Raw genomic sequence first — 20,465 nt, forward strand, 5'->3', positions numbered from 1 at the left:
CGCTGAACAGGGATCTCTTGATTGTTCTCTAACTTTGTGACATACCTGGTGTTTTGTGTATGAATGGTCCCGTCTGTTTGAACAGTGACGCTGCTGTGTCCCCATGGGGACAATAAAGTATAAAGTATCTGCTCTAAAAAGGATGGGGCAGGAGGAGACAACTGGACCGCAGTACCCATTTCGATTACATGTCAGTTTCATTTTGTTGAGTTACATATATTGATTTAGGTTCCGAAGCAGGACTGCGCCCAAACCACACCTCCAATCATCTGACAAAGCCCCTTATGCTGAGCCATCCCACTCCAACCTGTTTGTCTCAGTTCTTCGACGACCCACCCTCTCCTTCCTCTCATCCACTCAACTTCCATGCTCATCCTTCTATCTCATTCGTCTTATTCCAGGCACAGTCTGGGCCGTTAGCAGCTCGGGCAGAATTACGCTATGGAACCCACCCCCAACATCAAAATATTAACAGTACATTCATCTGTCTCATCATTCACATGATCTGTCATTAAATATCTCAAACGTATGTGTTTGTGGCGTGGTCCTTGCTAGTGAATTGGCCTCATAGATATAGAACAGTAAACGACAGAAAGGAATAATTTCAAGAGTTCTCGTTCAAGACTGTTAAACGAGGAAAACTATTTCATGACAAATGTGTTTTTATGTCTTTTCAACCTCCTGTGTTTGTTTCATGTGATTTCAAACATTAAATTTATACAAGGAATACTTCTTTCTTAGAGGGCTTATCCAGAACAGATTTCTTTTTCTTTGTAAATGCGCCTCAGGTCACTCACGTGCTTATGGCGGCACACGCAGCCTTGAGGTTTGGGGAAAGGAGGTGGTGATGCTGGGAGAGGGAGGGAGGCCTTCCTGAGAAGTCAAATGACCCAAAATAGGATCTCTTGAGCACACACATGAACCTCTGAGGCCTTTGAGATTAGATCCTGGCATTTTATAGTGTTTGTGGGGTGAGGGGGATTTCTTGAGTATACTGAGACAATAAGCACATTCAAAATAAGTAGTAAACAAGAACCATATGTCATGTTTTTATTTCTGAGCCCGCAGCAGAACCATGATTATTTTAACTCTGCAAACATGGTTTTGGGCCATGGCCTGCATTTTTATGAGCCTATAACTTCACAGAAGTGATTTTTCACTCAGTGTCCATAAAGTGCTCAGAATTGTTAGACTTCACATGCGTTAAAGGCTTCCTCATTCTTTACAATTTGAGTTTTAATTTCAAAGTATAAACGATCAGTCACACTTACTCAAATGTGTTGTTGAACTACAGAAGTCCTGTGGGATTTTAGAAGAATAATGCAGTGCATGATGGATCACAATACCTTCTCTCCCTCCATCCCCAGTAGGAAATACGATGTTATGTGATGGCATCACGCGGGAGTCAGAAAATCCGGGTAACCTAGTCATGCGCTAATCCGGTATTTAAGAAGGACGCTTCACTGGTTTGGGGAAAATACAAGCAGGGCTCTTGGCGCACTGGAGGGGAAGTTTCACACACAATTAGCAGAGGGAGAAAGTTATTCTTGATGTGTTGAAGTGATACTTCTAGAAGAGTTAGGAAGGTGCGTAAACAGTCGGTTAAACTGACTTTAAAGCAGCTGCGGCCGTGCGTAAAAGTGTGGATAATGTTCCGGTGCTGCTTTTTGGTGCTTGTGGGTGCTGCGGTGGTGAGCGCTCAGTTCCCCCGACAGTGTGTGACACCTGAAGGACTCAGGACCGGAACCTGCTGTCCGTCGCCCATCGGACTCCCCAATGACCCGTGCGGAGCCAGCGCTGGGCGCGGACAGTGCGTGTTGATCTCCGTGGACGCGAGCCCCCACGGCCCTCAGTACCCCCACGACGGACAGGATGATAGAGAACTATGGCCCATCCGATTCTTCAACCGAACCTGCCAGTGTAACAACAACTTCGGCGGGTTTAGCTGCGGCAGATGCAAAACCGGATGGTCAGGGGTCAACTGTGATCAGAGGGTTTCTGTTGGTAAGTAAGGGGGGTGCTGGGGGTAAATCTTTGGACATATTCTATAATAATGGTGTTGAATGAACTTAATTTCATATGGAAGCAAAACCTTGTAAACGTTGAGTTGCTTGGAATACTATGTTGTTGCTTAGGTGCGTTTAGTGGCCACGTGGTGCGCAGAATTAAATTATTTTGCATTTAGTTGTGTACAAACTATTTATTTTGGACAAGATTATTATACATTTTAATTTAAATATTTCGCATTTAATGGAAAGAGAAGCACATAAAACGTTGGGACAGTGTTATTTGACATACATTTCAGTTTATTCATTTCAGTTTATTTAAGAAGGGGACAGTAGGACACATTAGTGAAACTGTTAAGAACATGTTCTGTACCTCACTTGCAGTCATTCAATAGTGATCCGGATTCCGCAATAATGACATATTCAGATAATCCACTTTCTCTCTCCCATAATCTTCATAGTCAGGAGAAACGTGATGGTTCTCAGCCCGGAGGAGAAGCGTGCGTTCATTGAAGCGCTGGACCAGGCTAAACGTACAGTGCACCCTGAGATTGTGATCACCACGCGGCGCTACCCTGAGATCTTCGGGCCCGAAGGGAACACAATGTTTGAGAATATCACCATCTACAATTATTTCGTATGGTCCCACTATTTCTCGGTCAGCAAGACCTTCCTGGGCGCTGGACAGCCCAGCTTCGGGGGTGTGGACTTCTCTCATGAGGGGCCTGGTTTTCTCACCTGGCACAGATACCACCTGTTGCAGCTGGAGCGAGACATGCAGGTAGCTTCATTAATATTGTGTGAATTACATTTTTTTTTCTTGTTCTGGTAGCTTTTATTTTACTTGAGCATGCAGTATTTATTTCACCCACCCACTCACTGTGACCCACAGAAACTGACAATAAAGCACACTGACAAATGGGTTAGCGTTTCAAATTAGGTTAAGAATGAATTAAACTGACAACAAAATGCCTCAGGTTATTCATCCCAAAAACACACTTTTCTAGATTTTGGTTTACTTTGCACAGAAACTGTGAGTAAAAATACCTGATTTTAGCTTAACAACGTTCTATTCCAGTCGTTAATAGTTGGTTTAGTGAGCAGATTGAAACGGATTTATTAGATTAAAAATTTTAGAATTTCATTTCAGAATGGGATTTGGTCACTTGTGAATGACCTTTTAAGCTTAGTGAATAATTTGACTTGTCCTGTGTATAAGCATTACAAAGAACCTTACATGTTTTATTGTAATTATCTGAACATAGAGTAGTAGATATGTGTCATTCAAAGTGAGGAAAAGGGGCACTTTGAGAAGTGTCTATCTTCCAGTTCCAGTTTGTAAATGATTTCAATATCCCATTTCTGTCTGCAGCAACGAGAATGCACATTTGCGTGCAGGTTAAAAAAACGTGTTTATGTTCCAGATCTTATCCTTAACCATATTTTGTATGCTCTCTTTATTCAAACCAACCAGTCCATGCTACAAAACCCGTCATTTGCCCTGCCCTACTGGAACTTTGCCATCGGCGGCAACACATGTGACATCTGCACAGATGACCTGATGGGAGCCAGGAGCAGCTTCGACATGAATTCCCTCAGCCCCAACTCTCTCTTCTCTCAGTGGAGGGTGGTCTGTGAGAGTGTAGAGGACTATGATACACTGGGAACCATCTGCAACAGTAAGACCATTGTTTATTTACCACAGGCGATATTGCTTTTTTTTATTATTATTGACAATACAATGCACAGCATAGACAAAGACAACGTAGCAAGCAGGAAGTAATATTAAGACAATTTGTATGTTGAGGGCGTTACAAAGGCCCTGTTTGAGTGTGTGCTTAATTCAAGTTAGTACAAGGTTTTTTTGGGGGGGTTTTTCCCCATCCTCTTATTCTTCTCTTTTTTATTCTTTATTTTCAATCTCCCTTTTCTTTTGTCCTTTTTCCTCCTTCCCTTTCACTATTTCTTTCGACATATAGTATTGTGGTTTTTTTTCGATGTAGTGCTGTCCCTGCTTCCGTTGCCCCCCCCCCCCCCCAGGAGATATTGCTGTGACGTTGCAGTGATTCTCTCTGTTGTTGAAGAGCAGGGAAGTTTAGTCCGATGTTCCTTTTTCCAGGCACGGAGACTAATCCCATCAGAAGGAACCCAGCAGGAAATGTTGACAGGCCAATGGTGCAGCGTCTCCCAGAGCCCAAAGACGTGGAGGAATGTCTGCAGGTCACAACTTTTGACACACCACCCTACTACTCCACCTCCTCCGAAAGCTTCAGAAATGCAATTGAAGGTGACTTAAATTCTTCCTCTTTGTGTCCATCTTGCATATAGTTGTTGTTTTTTTTCCACAAGCATTTTCTTATTCATTTTCATGTTATTATCTGAAGGTTACAGCACCCCCCAGGGGAAATACGACCCAGTGGTGAGGACCCTCCACAACCTGGCTCATCTGTTCCTGAACGGGACAGGAGGAACAACTCACCTCTCACCCAATGACCCCATCTTTGTCCTTCTGCACACCTTTACTGACGCCATATTTGATGAATGGTTAAGGAGACATGCGCCAGGTGTTTAAACAAAACAATACTTTGTTTCCTTTTTATAAGACCTCAATTGTAGTTTCAGGTATTCCTTTGTGTTGTATTGCTAGCTATTTGGCTTTAGGCCAAAGTATTCCTTGACATAACATTCACTTTCCTTTAATAATGCCTGCAAAATAAATGTATTTTAGTATGATTAGCTTCGAGGCTAACAGACCTTTTTTAGACAAAATTGTCTGTTTTTTTTCTTTTTTCTTTCTATTACTTTGAATATTTACTTTATGTAGTTTTATTGTGAGCAGGGTTTGGCTTACTTTTAGCTTTAGTTGACATAATTGCCAGTTTTCTTTTTATAAAGCTCTTTTGCTAACTCCAAGTATTTTTCAACAGATATGTCTGTGTTTCCTGGAGAAATGGCCCCCATTGGTCACAACAGAGGGTACAACATGGTGCCTTTCTGGCCACCAGTGACTAACGCTGAGATGTTTGTGACCGCCCCTGATAATCTTGGTTACACTTACGAAGCTCAATGGCCAGGTATTTCTCCCTCTTTTCCCCCCTTTGTTCCAAAGATTGTCTTTTTTCAGTCTTCCTAAAGTAATCTCTTTTAAATCATTCTAGGCCAAGCTTACACCCTGACTGAAATCATCACCATGGCGATAGTTGCTGCCCTTGTGGTTGTTGCTGTTATTTTTGCCGCCACCACATGTGCCTTGCGGGCCAGGTCTTACAAGATGGACGGCCACCAGCCCCTGCTCGGGGATCAGTACCAGCGCTACGACGACAAAAATAGCCAATCAGTAGTATAACAGCTACATGCCTCTTCTCTCCACTTTTATATTAACAAAACATGAAGTTTGTTTGTTTAACCTGAATCTGTTTTCACTGGTGACGAGCAGGAGTAGAATATCGAATGCTACATTGTGATAGGAAGTGATCTTCTTGCTTCAGTCATGTCCATATTTCGAAAGCTGATGTAGTCTGTTTTTCTTATCAAATAGTACAGATGTAAACAATTCAAACACTGATTGAAGATGCATTATTGTAATTGAACCAGTAACATATTTGCATTAGCTTTTACAACTTTGGCTTGACAAATATACACTTTTTTTAAATTTTGAGATTTGAAAAAAAAAATGGAAATGTTAAATGTGTTGAAATAAAGTGCACATGGACAACCAAAGTGTGGGTGTGATAGCAGTGATGCCTGTGAGGGGATCTTGTTTATAGAAGTATTTATAACTTTTAAATTCCAACTAAAGTCACATAAATGCTAGACAAATCATCATTAGACAACTCTATAGATTTATAAAAGGATAAAGAACTTCCTGTTTTTTTTATTATTATTAAAAAGCTTAGATTAGCTGCACAATAACAAAAAAGACTGTAATTGTGCCCGTGTAAATGAGCCATTGCCACCACAAGGGGGTGCAATAACTCTGTTAATGAAACTGCGTGAAATACTCTTGTCAAGGGAGATTTTTTTTATTTAGATATTTGAATACATTGATCTAAATAACCATAGATGATATAGGCCATGAATCGAAGAGTCCGTAAGATGAATAAAATAGATTTTAGAATTGCTTTCTGTCACAAAAAGACGAAATGAATGTGAAAGATGTAATGAATGCTTGTCTGTTTTTACATTTTTAGTGTTGCAAAAGAAATTCGCCACATTTAAAATACGATTAAATTTTACTATCATAAGTGTTTGATTTTACACTAAAACTGGATGTTGACTAAGCATAGATTTTCCCACCTTAAGTTAAGGCTTGTGAAATCATGTGCACATTTTAGTTGTGTAGTCTTTCTCTGTTCCTCTTGCATAAGCCAACATATCTTTGTAAACACACCATTTACACGCGCCAGTGTTCCATGCCATGCCCCTGAGTAATGAGCTCCAGCGAATACAGGACTCGTTTTCTGCATGCTACCCGGTATCACCTCACCTGTCTGGTGTCTGGTTTCATGAATGGGAGGGTCCATAGAGAGCACGTTCTCGTTAAACTGTTTCACCACTGGTGGGACTCTTGAATGGGGAGGTCTGTTCATGGTGGGGTGAATCTAATGTAAATGTGAACTGATTCGACACTTCTCTCTGTGAGCTGGGGGGAATAAAGTCGCGAAGGGCACGCGCGTGCTGCAACTTTCTGGTTATCTTCGGACAAGCTCGCGCGCGCGTCTCTCTATCCGATCACCTGGAGTAAACCAGAGCTCGCGCGGTGTGATTTGCTCCTCTGCCTGCTTTCAGGTCATACAGTGAGGACGTGTAATCCCCACGCGCGGGTCACAATGGACGAGGATAATAACGTATTCCCTGAATTGAAAGACATAGAGACAAAACTGGGCCGTAAAGTCCCCGACAGTCTCATTCGTTCACTTGTTGGAGGAAAACATAAAGAGCAGCACGAGACTTCGACCGAGACGCACTTAGTGGACTGCAACTTGTGCAGTCATTCTGCAGACTTGAAAAGACTGGAGAGCAAAATGCTTTTCCTGAAACAAGAAATGGTAAGAAACTGTCTTTTTTTTTTACTTCAACGAACTGCTGTGGACTCTAAAGAGTTGGCCATTAGCTTTAAATAAGGTGCAACTTAAACAACTACAGACTAAATACTCCAAACACATCACATGCAACAATGTCAAATATCAATTGAAGTGACTCATTTCTATTTGTTTTAATATTTATCTGGCTTGTATCATAATAACAAGCATGTTCGCGAACTGTACTATTGCCCCACCTATTTTTTATTTATTTATTTATCCAGCAACTTTAAAATACATTTAATAAAAGCCCCTTACTCAGTTTGTTATAATTCCAGGTAAACTTAAGCGTTCTGTTGTTGTTGGCCACTAATAAGCCTTGCTCACAGGAAATACCTCTGCTGGATGCATGATAGGCTAACGGATCAACAAGTGTTGGTGAAATGCAAATATTCAGTAGTGGGTGTTGAGTCATTGTTTTTTTGAAAAGCTCTGCTCAGTACGTCTTGTTCACAGCATTCACACCTACAGTCAGCAGGGATCTTTGTGGATGAAGCCTCCTCACCTCCCTCTGTTGTTATTTAAAAAACCCAGTGAAAGCCAACTGTGCCTGTGGAACTTCCTTTTCACCATTACATGATTTTATCTGCAAAATATAATCACTTCTAAATGACAACATTATTGGATAAAAGCACCCCCCCCCATTTGAAGTAAGGTCACCAAAGGTATTAAGACTCCTGAGCAGATGGCCTGGTTGACCGACTTTTACAGACTGTAGTAGAGCTGATTCATGGCTTATAACACTGATGACTCAAAAAGGCTGTCATCTATAAGTGGCTCGATTTATTTTTATATAGAAAGACCTTTCCTAGGTTTTATTCTAATGTGAAATGTCACATTATCTAACAAGTTGCATGAATTTCGTAGTCATATTAAAAAAGAATTAAAAAAAACAAAACCTGCCTTTGTTAAACTAACTTCAAAGACTTGATTGGCAGCCACTTGTCAGCTTAGAAATCTAACCTTATTGTTGTGCCACCTGAAACCTCCGCAATTGATTATCTGGAATTTATTGTTTTGATTTTCACAAATGTAGTAGACGCAAACTTACAAGATCCATATTTGTTTTTAATAAAAGTTATTGTGAATTGAACATGCTGCTGTAGGTGCAGTCATTATCATATAACACTTTTTTGTGTCCAATAACACAACTTGGAACTACTGCTGCCATCTTACTAACACAAAGATAGCACCCTGGAGTACAATTCCAAGATGATTCTATCTGTTCAGCTTCCATGTGTGTATAAAGCGGGGAGTAATGCAGGCAAAGCAAACACACGGGGCAGTAACACGAGCTAAATGAAGAATGGTGGCTAATCCACTCCAAACACAGCCAGCTGTCTGAAAACACTGGGCCTGCCTTGTCTGCCATCATCTGCCTCCATGCTTTATGAACCTCGCAGGCTGCCGCAGCTGTCTGTTAACCATTTGTCATTCTGACTGGCTGCTTTTGAATGACTACATACGCTGACCACTTCCACCACAAGTCAATGGCATGGATTGTCAAGGCAGGGAGCTAAAATCAAAAGCCATACTGTGTTAAGCCATCACATCATTCAGATCTAAATGCAAACTATTTCCTGGTATCATAGTCACTGTTCCGGTGTCTTTTTTTTGTTCACAACACAGCCTGATAGTCTAAACAAATAGCACACAGTGTTCTGGCAATGAGAGGACAGAAGAATGCTAACAATAGATGAGAAAGGAAACTCACCACAAGGATTATTTTGTGTCTGAATTGGAGCTTTCTTTCACATCACATGATCTCCATCAGCAGAGGGAGATTTCCAACTTCTTTTTTTTTTATGGAGTTGTGATTTTTTTTTAAAATCTGGCTCTTTCTAAGCCCAAATTCATTCTGCCTTTGACAATCATGTGGTGTGATCTTAAGCTTGTGAACGGCTTCTTTGCATACAATATGAAGAGTTTATTTTCTCCACAAGAGTTAGTGATGACTAAAGCACTGGTTTTGTTAGTTTTTGTTTGTCTCCCATTTGTATTAATGCAGGCAGACTGATTCATGCAGTAGCTGTGTTAAAGGAGTAGTTTAAAATGTTAAGAATTGCACATCCGAACTTTCTTGCTAAGCAGATAATCACAGATGTGTTTTTTGAAAATAAATAACTGTTAAATTAAAAGGTTATAGTTTAGTGATTATGTGGGTGGGAACAATGACTTTCAAGAGTATCACAAATATTATGGAAGCTATATGCTTAGAAAGCACTTGTTCGTTGATGTTTTCAAACACAAGCTGGATAGTACATTTTATTATCTTAACACTGAACCAGTCCAGTCATTGATTGCCATTATGCTCAGCTAGGCTTACTAGCTGTTTGCTAAATGCACAGATGAATGAATGTTCTCATATTTAGAAAAGAAAGCAAATGTTGATAGTTTCCTTTTCAATGTTGAATCATCAGTTCTAGTTGAGGTTTCCACTCCAAGAAATGACTGATTGATTGACCTCACAGAGATATCTCTCTGCTCACAGGCACATCTGCGAGCCATCGATGGGAAGCTGATGCAGCAGCTGATGTCTATCAATGAGGGCATCGAGTCCATCCGATGGATGATGGAAGACAAAGGAGGCGTCGCCAGCCAAGAGGGCAGCCTGACGGGCAGCTTGTACAGCCTGTCAGACAGCCAGGACGGTACCTCACTGCGAGGCAGCTTTAACAGCTTGAATGATGGGAACAGCGATGGACTGGATAGTCTGTCTGTGGGCAGCTACTTGGACACGCTAGCAGAGGACTTGTCGGACAACCCGTCACCAACAGACCTGGACAGTTTCGTGGAGACAAAAGTTATTGACGGAGATGCTTTCAGCAAGTCGCCTCTGAAACTCAGGGTGGAATCAGACGAATACTACTGCTTTGGATAATATAAGGCTTAACATGGTGGTTGCAGAGACTACTGACATACGTATCAACACAGCCATCAGGTTATTTTTCTCACATGCTTTGTATTTTGTCAGTGTAGTAACAGCAAAGGTGTTGGCACGACTCAACAAAAAAAAAAAGACTCATGACACCTTGAACCTTGAAACCAGTTTCCTTATGTCATCATAAAAACACACCTCACAAAAACCATTCCCACTTAATGTCACACTCACTGCGATGAGACTTCTTAACAACACGTAATGTCTTAACAGAGTTTCATGCAGGTTAATTGAATATTGATTGAAAGGGTGCTCGATTTTGAAACAACACTGTATTTATTTGGAGTTATGCAGTACCTCAGCTATTTATTTTACAATTAAAAAAAACATTGTAGCCTAAAAGTAAAGACGAAGGAGTGATTAGCAGTAGCAACATTCGCAGAACAGCGAGTGACCTTTTTTATCTGTATACATTTTAACTTAACTGTGTTAGGTCAACCATCGAGTAAAGGAGTAGATAAGGATTGAGGCGCAATTTTGAAAATTGGGCATTTCATGCTGTGTGATCTGAGAGATTAACTATTTTAAGTGGCACAGTGATAAGTTTAAGTGTTTCAGCAAGTGCAATTTGTTTCCATGCCAAATGTGTGTGTGTGTGTTGCCTACTGTAAAGTTGAGCTTTTCATAGATGTTTTTTTTAATTGTTTTTTACACATTGTGACTGACAGGAGTTCCTAAACTGAACTCCATCCTGAAAAAGTGGTGTTTACATGTACACAGGAGAGATTAGTAGCACATTCAAAAACACATACGCTTGACTGAAAGACCAAAGTGATTTGATTGTCTTGCAGATAATTTAAGCCTGGGGGGGGGAAACCTCATGAAGAGCAGATGGTAGATTTGTTGGTGTTGGAAATATGTGAAACACATGCTTGCTCTGTGGGCACATTTTAAATCTCTGTTGTAAAAAAAAATAATAATAATGAGGGATTTACATTACTGTACATGAATTTGTTTTTTTGTTTTTTAACTTTAAACTCGTGTTGATTTTGTATTGTCACTGCCTCCTTTTTTTGGATTTTTTTTGTTGTTGCGGAAATGAAATAATATATTGATTTCCCTCTGAGTCACACTGTGTACGTTTTTAAGGGAACACATACATACTAACTGCTGTATAACTCAACATTTTTAGAGACAAAACCATTTCACAGACCCCATTACTGAATCTTAATGAGATGGAAAATGAACATTATGGAGGTTTCCTTTTTTGGTAAATTTAACATCAGGCTTCAACTCTCTGCAATGAAGTCATGCTTTCTGATGCCCTGTGTAATGGTGCGTCGAAAATGACCCTCGTTAATTATTCTCTCTCTTTCTTTCGCCACAGCACTTAGCTTTGATAAAAAGGAAAACAGGAAGATGATTCTAAATTTGCAAGAACAAATTTAAGTTCCCAGGCCATTAACAAAGGAATGAAAATTGTGGTGAGGTTTATCAAGACTTCTGTGTAATATCCAGGATAAAGTGTTGTATGCAGAACACTCTTGAGTGTCTGCTGTGAGTTCAAACAATTGTGAAACTTAACACCAATCAAAAATGACACCGAATTGGAATTTAATGGCCAGCTGAACAGAATATTTCTTTTTCTATTTTCATTTGCTCTGCATCTGGCTTGTCTTATCTTTCATGTGATAATTGAACTTCCAGACAAACCATGCAGGTAAAGTGATTATAGGTAAGATGAGAAGCTCGGTCTCTTTGGCTTGCAAATGAATGCATGGCCATGGGGCACGGTATCAGGAGTTCTCAGACTCAGACCTGACATTAGGACTTGTCTCAGGACATGTTGCCTTTCCGGATTAGTCTTCAGTTATTGACTTGGTCCATGAAGCTGTCTCGTATTATATGGAACTAGCAGTTGTGAAATCTCAATGAAGGATTGTCCTGAAATCTTCAAGCCGAAAATAAGATTGGACACAATGAATGCCTTTAATGTTACATTAGTTCTAGACAGATATAATCACTTCATCCAACCACTTTAAGCATACTTGGAACTTTGTCTCACTCTAAGCGCAAAGCTGCTTGATTTGGTTTTATGCTGCAAATTCCTTATCTCGGCCTCCCAGAGGCTTTGGTAAGCTTAAGCTCCCTGTCAAGCTGAACCAGACCACTAAACCACAGAGCTTTATGAATGGCAGCATGACCTTCTTGTCAGCGATTCAATTAAAAACACAAAAAGTTGTCGAAACTTCCTCAAAATGTCACATCCTAGCAAATGCAACCATGTCAAATCTGCTTTCTGTGCCTCCAGGGAAAAGGTTAAGACGAAAGGTAGTGGCCTTGACATAATTGGACACCCAACAGGTTGAGCAAGTTTCTGCTGCAATAAGTATGAGTCAAAATTCCTCTGAGGTATGGAACGCTTCATATTAACTGGAGTTGTCTTCCCTTGCTTCGGAAGTGTACATTTCCTTCATAAAAGGGAGAACAAGTTGACACAGCTAAAAGTTGTGATAAGTGTCGTCTTTTAACAAATGCTCCTGTCAGTTCTGGAAAGAGTAACTTCTGCTCCCGCTAAAAAAAACTTAAACCTCAGTTTTCCCCTTTCCTATTAAAAGTCAGGAGTCAAATTGCAACATAATTGTTCCTCTTGGAAAGTGAGAATGAAGTCAGCAGAATTTTTTCCGTCAGCTTCCAGACGCCCTGTTCCAAAGGGTGAATGACACCCAGGTTTTTTGAAAGCGAGCAAAATCAGCTGGTTCAAAGTGCAAAACATTGATGTATTTTTTTTCTCATGGTTAGTTCCTTCACTCAAGTACACGTAATTACACTCGTGCACAGTCACGACAGCAGCTTCCAGCAGGGATCCATTAACAAATTAAACACTGTGGTTGGGCCTGTGCCACAAGATGAAGGGAAACCAATACCATTGGTATCTGGGAAACTGTCACCATGCTACCAGATGAGGATACCGGATACAGGGTTAGTGGAGAAGGTTTTTAGTGGGGGGGATCAAACGAGCCAGACAGGAAGCAGATACCACAGTAAACGTACACCATTGTCAAGTTACTTGACTCTGGATTAATTGGGATTTCTTTCTTGGGCATCTGGTGTGCTTCACAGTTATCTAACAACCTTAAATGGACTGGAGATCTCTTCACAAGTCACTGTTATATTAAAGGGGGTTATGATGAACTTAATAAATGTTTGCAATGGGTCTGTGTGCCAAGCAACCATGCCTATGCTTATACTCATGATGGATGACGCACATTAGATCCACCATGTCAGCCTTATTACATTTCCAGACATGGGGAGCTCCGTGTTGGGAGATTTATGAAGCTGAGGCAAACTTAATAAGGCTTGTTCCATAGCATAATTATCTTGTATCGTCTCGGAAAAATACTTAATGAATGTCAACGTTTGACGTGACCCTGACGTTGTCCTTTAAGTTTTTCTGCACTGCTGATGCGATGATAGCTATGGACCTCAGACCAAGCACATATACTTGGTTATTACATAAGAGAAGGTCGTATAGGTCTCCCTCTTAAGTCAGGAAACTCCAGTTTCAAGGAGCTGACATCTTCAAGGAGCATTCAGTCGTCTGAAGAGCCTTTTAAAACTCTTCTGCTGCTGGGAACCACTGTTCAGAACAGACACTGTGTTCATCTGTGCAAATATTAAACATTAACAATGGCTGCCCCAGCGCTCATAAAATAGCTACGCTGAGATGTAGAAAAAAAGCTCCCTCTGGAAGCTTCTGTAAACATCACACAGAAAGCATCTGAGAAACCCAAATACTGCCAGAGACCCAGCCTGAGAACATATTAGCTTCCAGGCTGGTCGGCAGCGTTCCATTCATCGTTCATGGGGTTATTTTTAAAAAGCATAAACAGAGGGAGTGCCTGATTATTTATCAGATGTAGTTACAGCAATCAAGATTTACAATAGCCCCATGAGACCAACTCTGGGCCATGTTCCTTTAGTTGTATCATTTGAGTAAATTCATATCTTCAGTGTTGCCAAAATTTAAATTTAAATTCACAAAAAATCAAATCCAGTTCTTTATTTCATCTTGTTTTTGTTTTCTCTCCTTTACACATCACATCCCAAGCCATTAACATACCACAAAAAACCCCCACAAGAACAAAAAGAAGACAATACCAGCCATCATGATCCCATCTTATTTCATAGTCATTCATTGTTCCCTGTTTATTTGCGATAATGCCCTCTAACCTAAAACAATGCTTTGAGAAATGTTTTTTTTCTTTAAAGAAAAAGAGGACAAATCATCATCTTCAACATTATTCTTTTTAAAACTCATTTTGAGACTTACGCTTCAGGTTTTCACTTCACAGTACTTTTATTTTAGATATTTTTATAATGGGGCAATGCTACTTAGGTTTTACAACTATTTTGTACCAGTTATTTGGAAGTGTGATGGTGTGAAGGGGGATATGAACAGACTATTATATTTAGAATATGCATTTTACTTTGGATTGATAAAGCCTTTAATAGTTTCAGCACATTTTTGCAACACAAGTCTGAATGACAGAAGACGGAAAAATATTAAAAAATATATAGTTTCTACATACAAAGCTCTACCAAATAAACTATCCATTTCTTCATGTGTTAATGAATTAGCATCAGAGGATTGGTGAGATAATTTACCAGTGTAAGGATGGACTGGTTGAACCAGTTACACTGTGACCACCGCCAATGTCAACATTTTCAAAGTTTGTTATTTTATTACAGCAACTAAGGATTGGCCACTTAGTCATCATTAGTATAACCTTTTAATTTTAACCTTAAATGAGCGTTGTCTTCTCTCCACTTCTAGTCTGTTTTGGGGTTCTTTTTCCTGACCACACTTTGGCAGTTGATCCAGCTGAGATTAAAACACCAAGCTACATCAGCCAGGAACCTTCAGCAGATAGGAAGGGGCGAACAAAACAAACCTCTATCCCATTTGATCCCCCCCCCCTTTTTTCACTCCCCTTTTCTCTTTCTATCTGAGCCAGGAAGCCTTTCCGTGACTATATTAGGAATCAAAGGGAGTTCTACAGAAGGCACTGACCCTGCCAGTACGTTTGAACTTTTGTTATGCTCTTTGACAGCAACAGTTGTGAGTCATGAAAGAGACTGAGAGAAGTATGTTATCATGGTTTCTTTGAACGTTACGGAAACCGGGGTGCTACAGTGTATGCGATTATTTCAGATAGATTGAAAACTTTTCCAGCTATGTCCATGTATTTGACTTGTTTTGTCATACTCAAACTGCCAATGAGCATAAGATATTTCCACACCAGTTTTGAAGCTATTTCACTGAGAAACCCTGCCGGCAACAGGCATGATGAAGCCAAAAGGTCAACAATCTTTTCAAACGTTTCCTGGCAACAAGAGGACGCTGTGTCATTAAAGCAGCATTGCTGGGGTTACCCCTGTGTTGGCAAACATGGTTGACCAAAATGTTTCCCTGTGGATGCTTTGTAATTCCCCGGACACTCATCCAGGTCAAACGAGGGGCAGTGAGAAAGCTTTACGATTGATTGACCCATAGAGGTCAAAAAACATTGATCTAACGACTTTGTGGTCAAGCGTTTTGGATATTCCACCAACCTGTTAGATATAAACTTCTGTTTTAATTCGGCCTCCTCTTTTCTCCAAATATAATACTCCCTAACATCTTTACAGCCCCCACCTCTCAATTCAAAAGACATGTGAACTACAGCCACAAGGGAAAAAACATTTGTCAAAGACCCTTTTTTGTTGTGTGTACTCCAAATGTTTTTTGAGATTTCCCAAGTCTCAATAAAGAGTTCTTCTTAAGAATTTTACAATTAGTTTACTCTTGCCTCAAGCTTTTTAATCAGTGCAAGACTGTGCAGTTTTTCGCCTGTATGAGCTCTGGACCTCTTCTTGGATTTGCTCTTCTATCATTACTGTACACAACAGTATCACAACTCCATGGTCACTGTGGGATTCCGTTTTCCTAGTCCTTCTGTCTGCACTCTCCCATTAACTCATCATCCCTGGGAAAGAGATGTGATCCTCTTGGGAAAGACAAAGTATTGGACTCAACAGTAACTGTAGTGCAAGACTAGGCCCTCCCATTTTCTGCTCAAAGCACTCTATCAGTGACTTATATTGTAGTTTACAGCATGGTCATACGTTTCTCATCTATTCTCTATGTATCTATCTTTTCTTCAAAAGTCGTTTCAGAGCTGTTTGAGAACAATTCCTAACTCTCATACAGTTTTCGTATAAGTGTATACATTCTCAGTCCTGAGTGTTTCCATTTGATCAACATGGTATATATTTTAGCAACTTCAGTTTGATTCCTAAAAAATAGACAAAGCAGCTTTTTTTTTTTCATGCGATGCCATGATGGAATCAAGTGAGTCAAAAAATAGAGAAAAACAAGAGTGTTTCATAAATTAATGCAATCCTGCATGCTGGCACTGATGAGTCAAAAAAGGTACCAAGGGCCTTCCAAGGTAAAACCTCAAAATTTGCCACCTAAACCGTCCTCTGCATCTCATTCACAGGTGACCTTAACGATATCCCTTAAGTGCTCATGTTGAGAAGGTAAAGCACTAATATCAAGCAAGGATTAGGATGCAGGATTGGTAAGGTTTCACTGGCGCCGACTTAAAGCCCCATCATTCAAATCCAGAGCTCTAATGAAAACACAAGATCATTTCTACCTGACCAGGATTTGGATTGTATCCAGAGCTGCAGAGTCATTTATGTTGGTTAAAATTACCATCAAGCCCCATCTACCTGAAAGTGTGCAAAAGAGAAGGACATTTAGGGTTAGGCTGTACAATTGGAGGGGATGTTTGGATAGTTTCCTTAAGTTGATTTTAATTTACTCAGTTGATGCAAAGACAGATAAATAAAGGTGTTCATCTGTAAAAGAAAAAAACCCCCAATAAAACACATTCTGAAAAGCACTATGACAGTGAGACAAATTGAACATGTCCCTTATTTCCTTCCTTTGGTGTTCCTCTCCAGCAACATTTAACCCAGACATTCAACAGTTGGAAACCCACACTGCTAAAATAACACCAAGCTTTTGTCTTGACTTGTCTCTGATTACTCCAGCATTCAGCCTCCCAGCCCCCACATACATACCCTGTGGGGATAGCCACCTGTCTCGGCTGACTCCTGGGATGCCTCTATGGCCTAACAGACAGCTCTTTGTGCTGGGGGAGGAAAGCCTCTTAGCAGGCTGTTACTGATAGGTCTCAGGAGAGTCTGCTGTCCAGGAGGGGTTACAGCCATAGACTGGACATAGACTACAGCACAGTTTGTTACTGTAACTTGGTTCATCGACTGTTCTTTAGTATAGAATTTTTTTTTTTTTTTTTTTTTTTTTTTTTTTTTTTGGTGGGGGTTTGGAATACATTTTGGGATTATGGGATGCTGAGAATTTATAACAAATGTTTGTTAGCTAGAAGTTTGAGCTCGTAGTTTAATGCTTTTCTTTGATAAAGCTATACCATTTCGGCTAGCACTTTTTGAGATCAAGTTAAAAAGCGCATTAACAGTAAAATCAAGCCAATGGATAAACAGAAACACAAATTGAACACTTAGGCAACAACTTTTACAGGGAATGTAAAGCCAAAGTGGAATCATTATGAATACGACGTATCGACAGCAGAGGTTACGTTAAAGCAAAGCTACCTTACAGCGCTGTTCCAAAATTGCACTTTGAAGAGGACAAATGAGTGTTGACTGACAGAAGATTGTGACACATTTATGTTGTTTTAGCAAAAAAAAAAAAAAAAAGACAAAATGTCCCCCTTTATTTTACTTTCTTTTGTATTTTGGTTGATATTCAGCCTTGGAATAATGATATGATAAAGATATGCTTAATTCCCAACACACAACTACCTCAAAATGACATCAGTGGAAAATGGCCACCATGCTATTTTTTATAGTCCAGTTTCATGCAAGCCAAGATGACATCAGCTTAAAAAACAGACAGTGCAGCAACTGGAGAGTGATAACTGACCTAACAGTGTTGAAGCCGCAGGCAGATTTGTGTTAATGATTGCCTCTGCACAGATCATCATGAAAACGACCGGTGCATTACTCTCCGACAGCCTGTCTGCTCATGTAGTCAGATGGCTGAATGTTAGTTCCTCCTCCACTTTCTCTGTTCGCTTACACAGGTGAGGATGGTGTACACTAATGGAGACAAATGACAGAGCAGATTGCTGATAGGGTAAAAAGGCTAGAAGAACAAGATAGACTTCATCACCTTTGAAACTGTGAATCCGTTCAGGTGTGAATTACCCCGCTAATGGCTTTCAGGAACATTAACTCATCCTTTTACTCTAAAATAGAAATGTCTAAAGCTTTGACATTATTTTAACCTTAGAGAGATAGACTGTATACCAGATAACTATAACACACATTTACTGCTTGATCTGCTGTTATATTCGTTAAATTAAGTTAAATTTCAAGATTTTAAATTGTCTTGCACGAAAACAGTGTATTTGGAGCATTACACTTAACACAAATCTACTAAGTGATACATGTACATGAGTAACTTACAAGGTTATTGGTTTGCAACAAGAAGCACTTTCTTTATGAAAGGCTGGAGTTGAAGTCATGGTGAATCTGGGGCTCGTGGCCCGCAGTGCAGCATAGCAGGGATTCCACTGCAGCTCACTTCTGAAAACATTGGGAGGGCACACGCATGACTGCAAGGCTTCAGTACAATTATGTAGATCTGATATTTCTTGTTTTCTATTTATAATTTCTGTTGAATGTGTACTTTGATTAAAACCCCCCCTCTTTTTTTTTTTTTTTTCAAACTTTGAAACCTGCATCTATTCAGTTCACATCCAGTTCATAATGTTTTGAATGGCTTGTTGGAGAACTAAAGAGGACTTGGACTTCATTTACATACAAAAAGATTAGCTTTACAGATCTGTGGATTGCTCTATCACAAGTCATTCATGGGAGCAATGACTCCTTCATTGCCATACATTCACAACAAAGTGGTTTGTCTTTGGAGAGGTCTGATTCATCATCATTTATCATTTCTATGCTATAAGAAAAATTGGATTTTAAACTCATTACAGAACAAACTTAGTGTTTATGACAGTCATCCTATAGCTCTTTAACTTTTTTAAACACGATGCACTTTGTAGAAATCAATGCACCAATCGTTAATGGATGGAAAACCACAGGGTTACTTTGACAATCATTTATTTCTGCTCTTACCACCGGATGTAGACGCATGTCGATGATCTTGCCTCAGTGAAATGAAGCCTGTCAAGTTATGTGAGAGGGTCCACTAATGATGCCATGTGTTAGCTTAGCCCTCCAGCCATGTCTGCTGGCAGCTCACTCTCTGTGCGTCATCAACATAGAGAAATGTGCTGACTTTATTACTCTCTTACAACAACAACGACAACAACGCTAGTGTCTGAATTAGTTTTCAAAGTGATTAATTAAATCCTCCAAGCAAGGTCAGCTAAAATGAATCTGATTATATAGTCATACATGCTGATGAATGGTGTCGCCCGTCACTTGATTCACCCTTAGGAAAAGAGATAGAGGCAGCACCATATAAGGAGAGCATACATCAACTTGGCTGCTTGAAAATAACAGGTCCGTGCAAGTCTGATGAAAAGTTTTCACTAAAATACCCTACAGCTTTTGTTTGATGAATGCCTTACAGGCTCCCACAACTTTTTTTAAAGGTATACGCTGAAAGTTTCTGCTCTTAAACCAACCATTTTAAGGCTGCTGCATAGCTCTTTTGTTGTAAGAGATAATGAATTGGTCTTTAGGGGATTTTTACGAGAAGCTGTTTTGTATTAGCATTGCAACTCTTCGAGAAATAGCTGCATCTATAGGAGTCTTTTCCTCCAAGACAAGGTCGGAACAAACTTGTAGACAAGCTGTTTTACATTGTTCCTGACTTTGTCAGATGATTGACAGGTGCTCATTTCAGAATACCAGTCGTTAGGGTTCCATAGTTGTCATCGTGCAAAAACAGTTTTGCGAGGGCTCTTTTCCCCTTGGGTGCATTTGGAGAGAAAAAAGAGCCAGACTCATGCATGTGTGCTCATCTACTGTATTCAAGTTATGCAACACTGTCACTGAGCTGCATTTCTTCCTTATTATTACTGTGAAAGTGAACCAGGTTGCCATCAATAGAATCTAATGCAACAGTTGCCCAGAGGTGCACATTTAGCAGCAGTTGTTAAATTTGCATTGATTTTGGAGGCAGTACGATACAAACGGAAACGTGTTTCTGCTCCCTCGTTGCCTTGTTTTACAATGACTGGAGGACATGGTTACACCTGTGTAAAGAATCTCCAAGAAAGGGAAGAGGAAAAACAGCCATCCCTTACAAAACTATCTGGCATCTGTGGTCTTCAAGAGGAGGAACAATGTGCAGTTGCTGCAAATTCTTTAACTGCAACAAACCAGACATGTGCTGCAGGGCTGCAGGATACATTCACCTGCTCAGGGTCA

At 40.1% G+C, this 20,465-nt stretch overlaps 2 protein-coding genes across 2 annotated transcripts; both read left to right on the forward strand.

Annotated features, from left to right (window-relative positions):
- Positions 1-546: 546 nt before the first annotated feature.
- Positions 547-5,743, forward strand: LOC306841747 (5,6-dihydroxyindole-2-carboxylic acid oxidase-like). Its single transcript, XM_079371710.1, has 7 exons — positions 547-2,004; positions 2,468-2,787; positions 3,481-3,685; positions 4,126-4,293; positions 4,391-4,570; positions 4,934-5,080; positions 5,165-5,743. Exons 1-7 carry the CDS (start codon positions 1,650-1,652, stop codon positions 5,350-5,352), a joined length of 1,563 nt encoding a protein of 520 aa, XP_079227836.1. The 5' UTR covers positions 547-1,649; the 3' UTR covers positions 5,353-5,743.
- An 88-nt stretch (positions 5,744-5,831) lies between these two features.
- On the forward strand, positions 5,832-11,091 carry lurap1l (leucine rich adaptor protein 1 like). Its single transcript, XM_079371712.1, has 2 exons — positions 5,832-7,054; positions 9,579-11,091. Exons 1-2 carry the CDS (start codon positions 6,836-6,838, stop codon positions 9,966-9,968), a joined length of 609 nt encoding a protein of 202 aa, XP_079227838.1. The 5' UTR covers positions 5,832-6,835; the 3' UTR covers positions 9,969-11,091.
- The last annotated feature ends 9,374 nt before the right edge of the window (positions 11,092-20,465 follow it).

Source organism: Symphodus melops, assembly GCF_947650265.1.
Source record: "Symphodus melops genome assembly, chromosome: 20".
Lineage (NCBI taxonomy): Eukaryota > Metazoa > Chordata > Actinopteri > Labriformes > Labridae > Symphodus > Symphodus melops.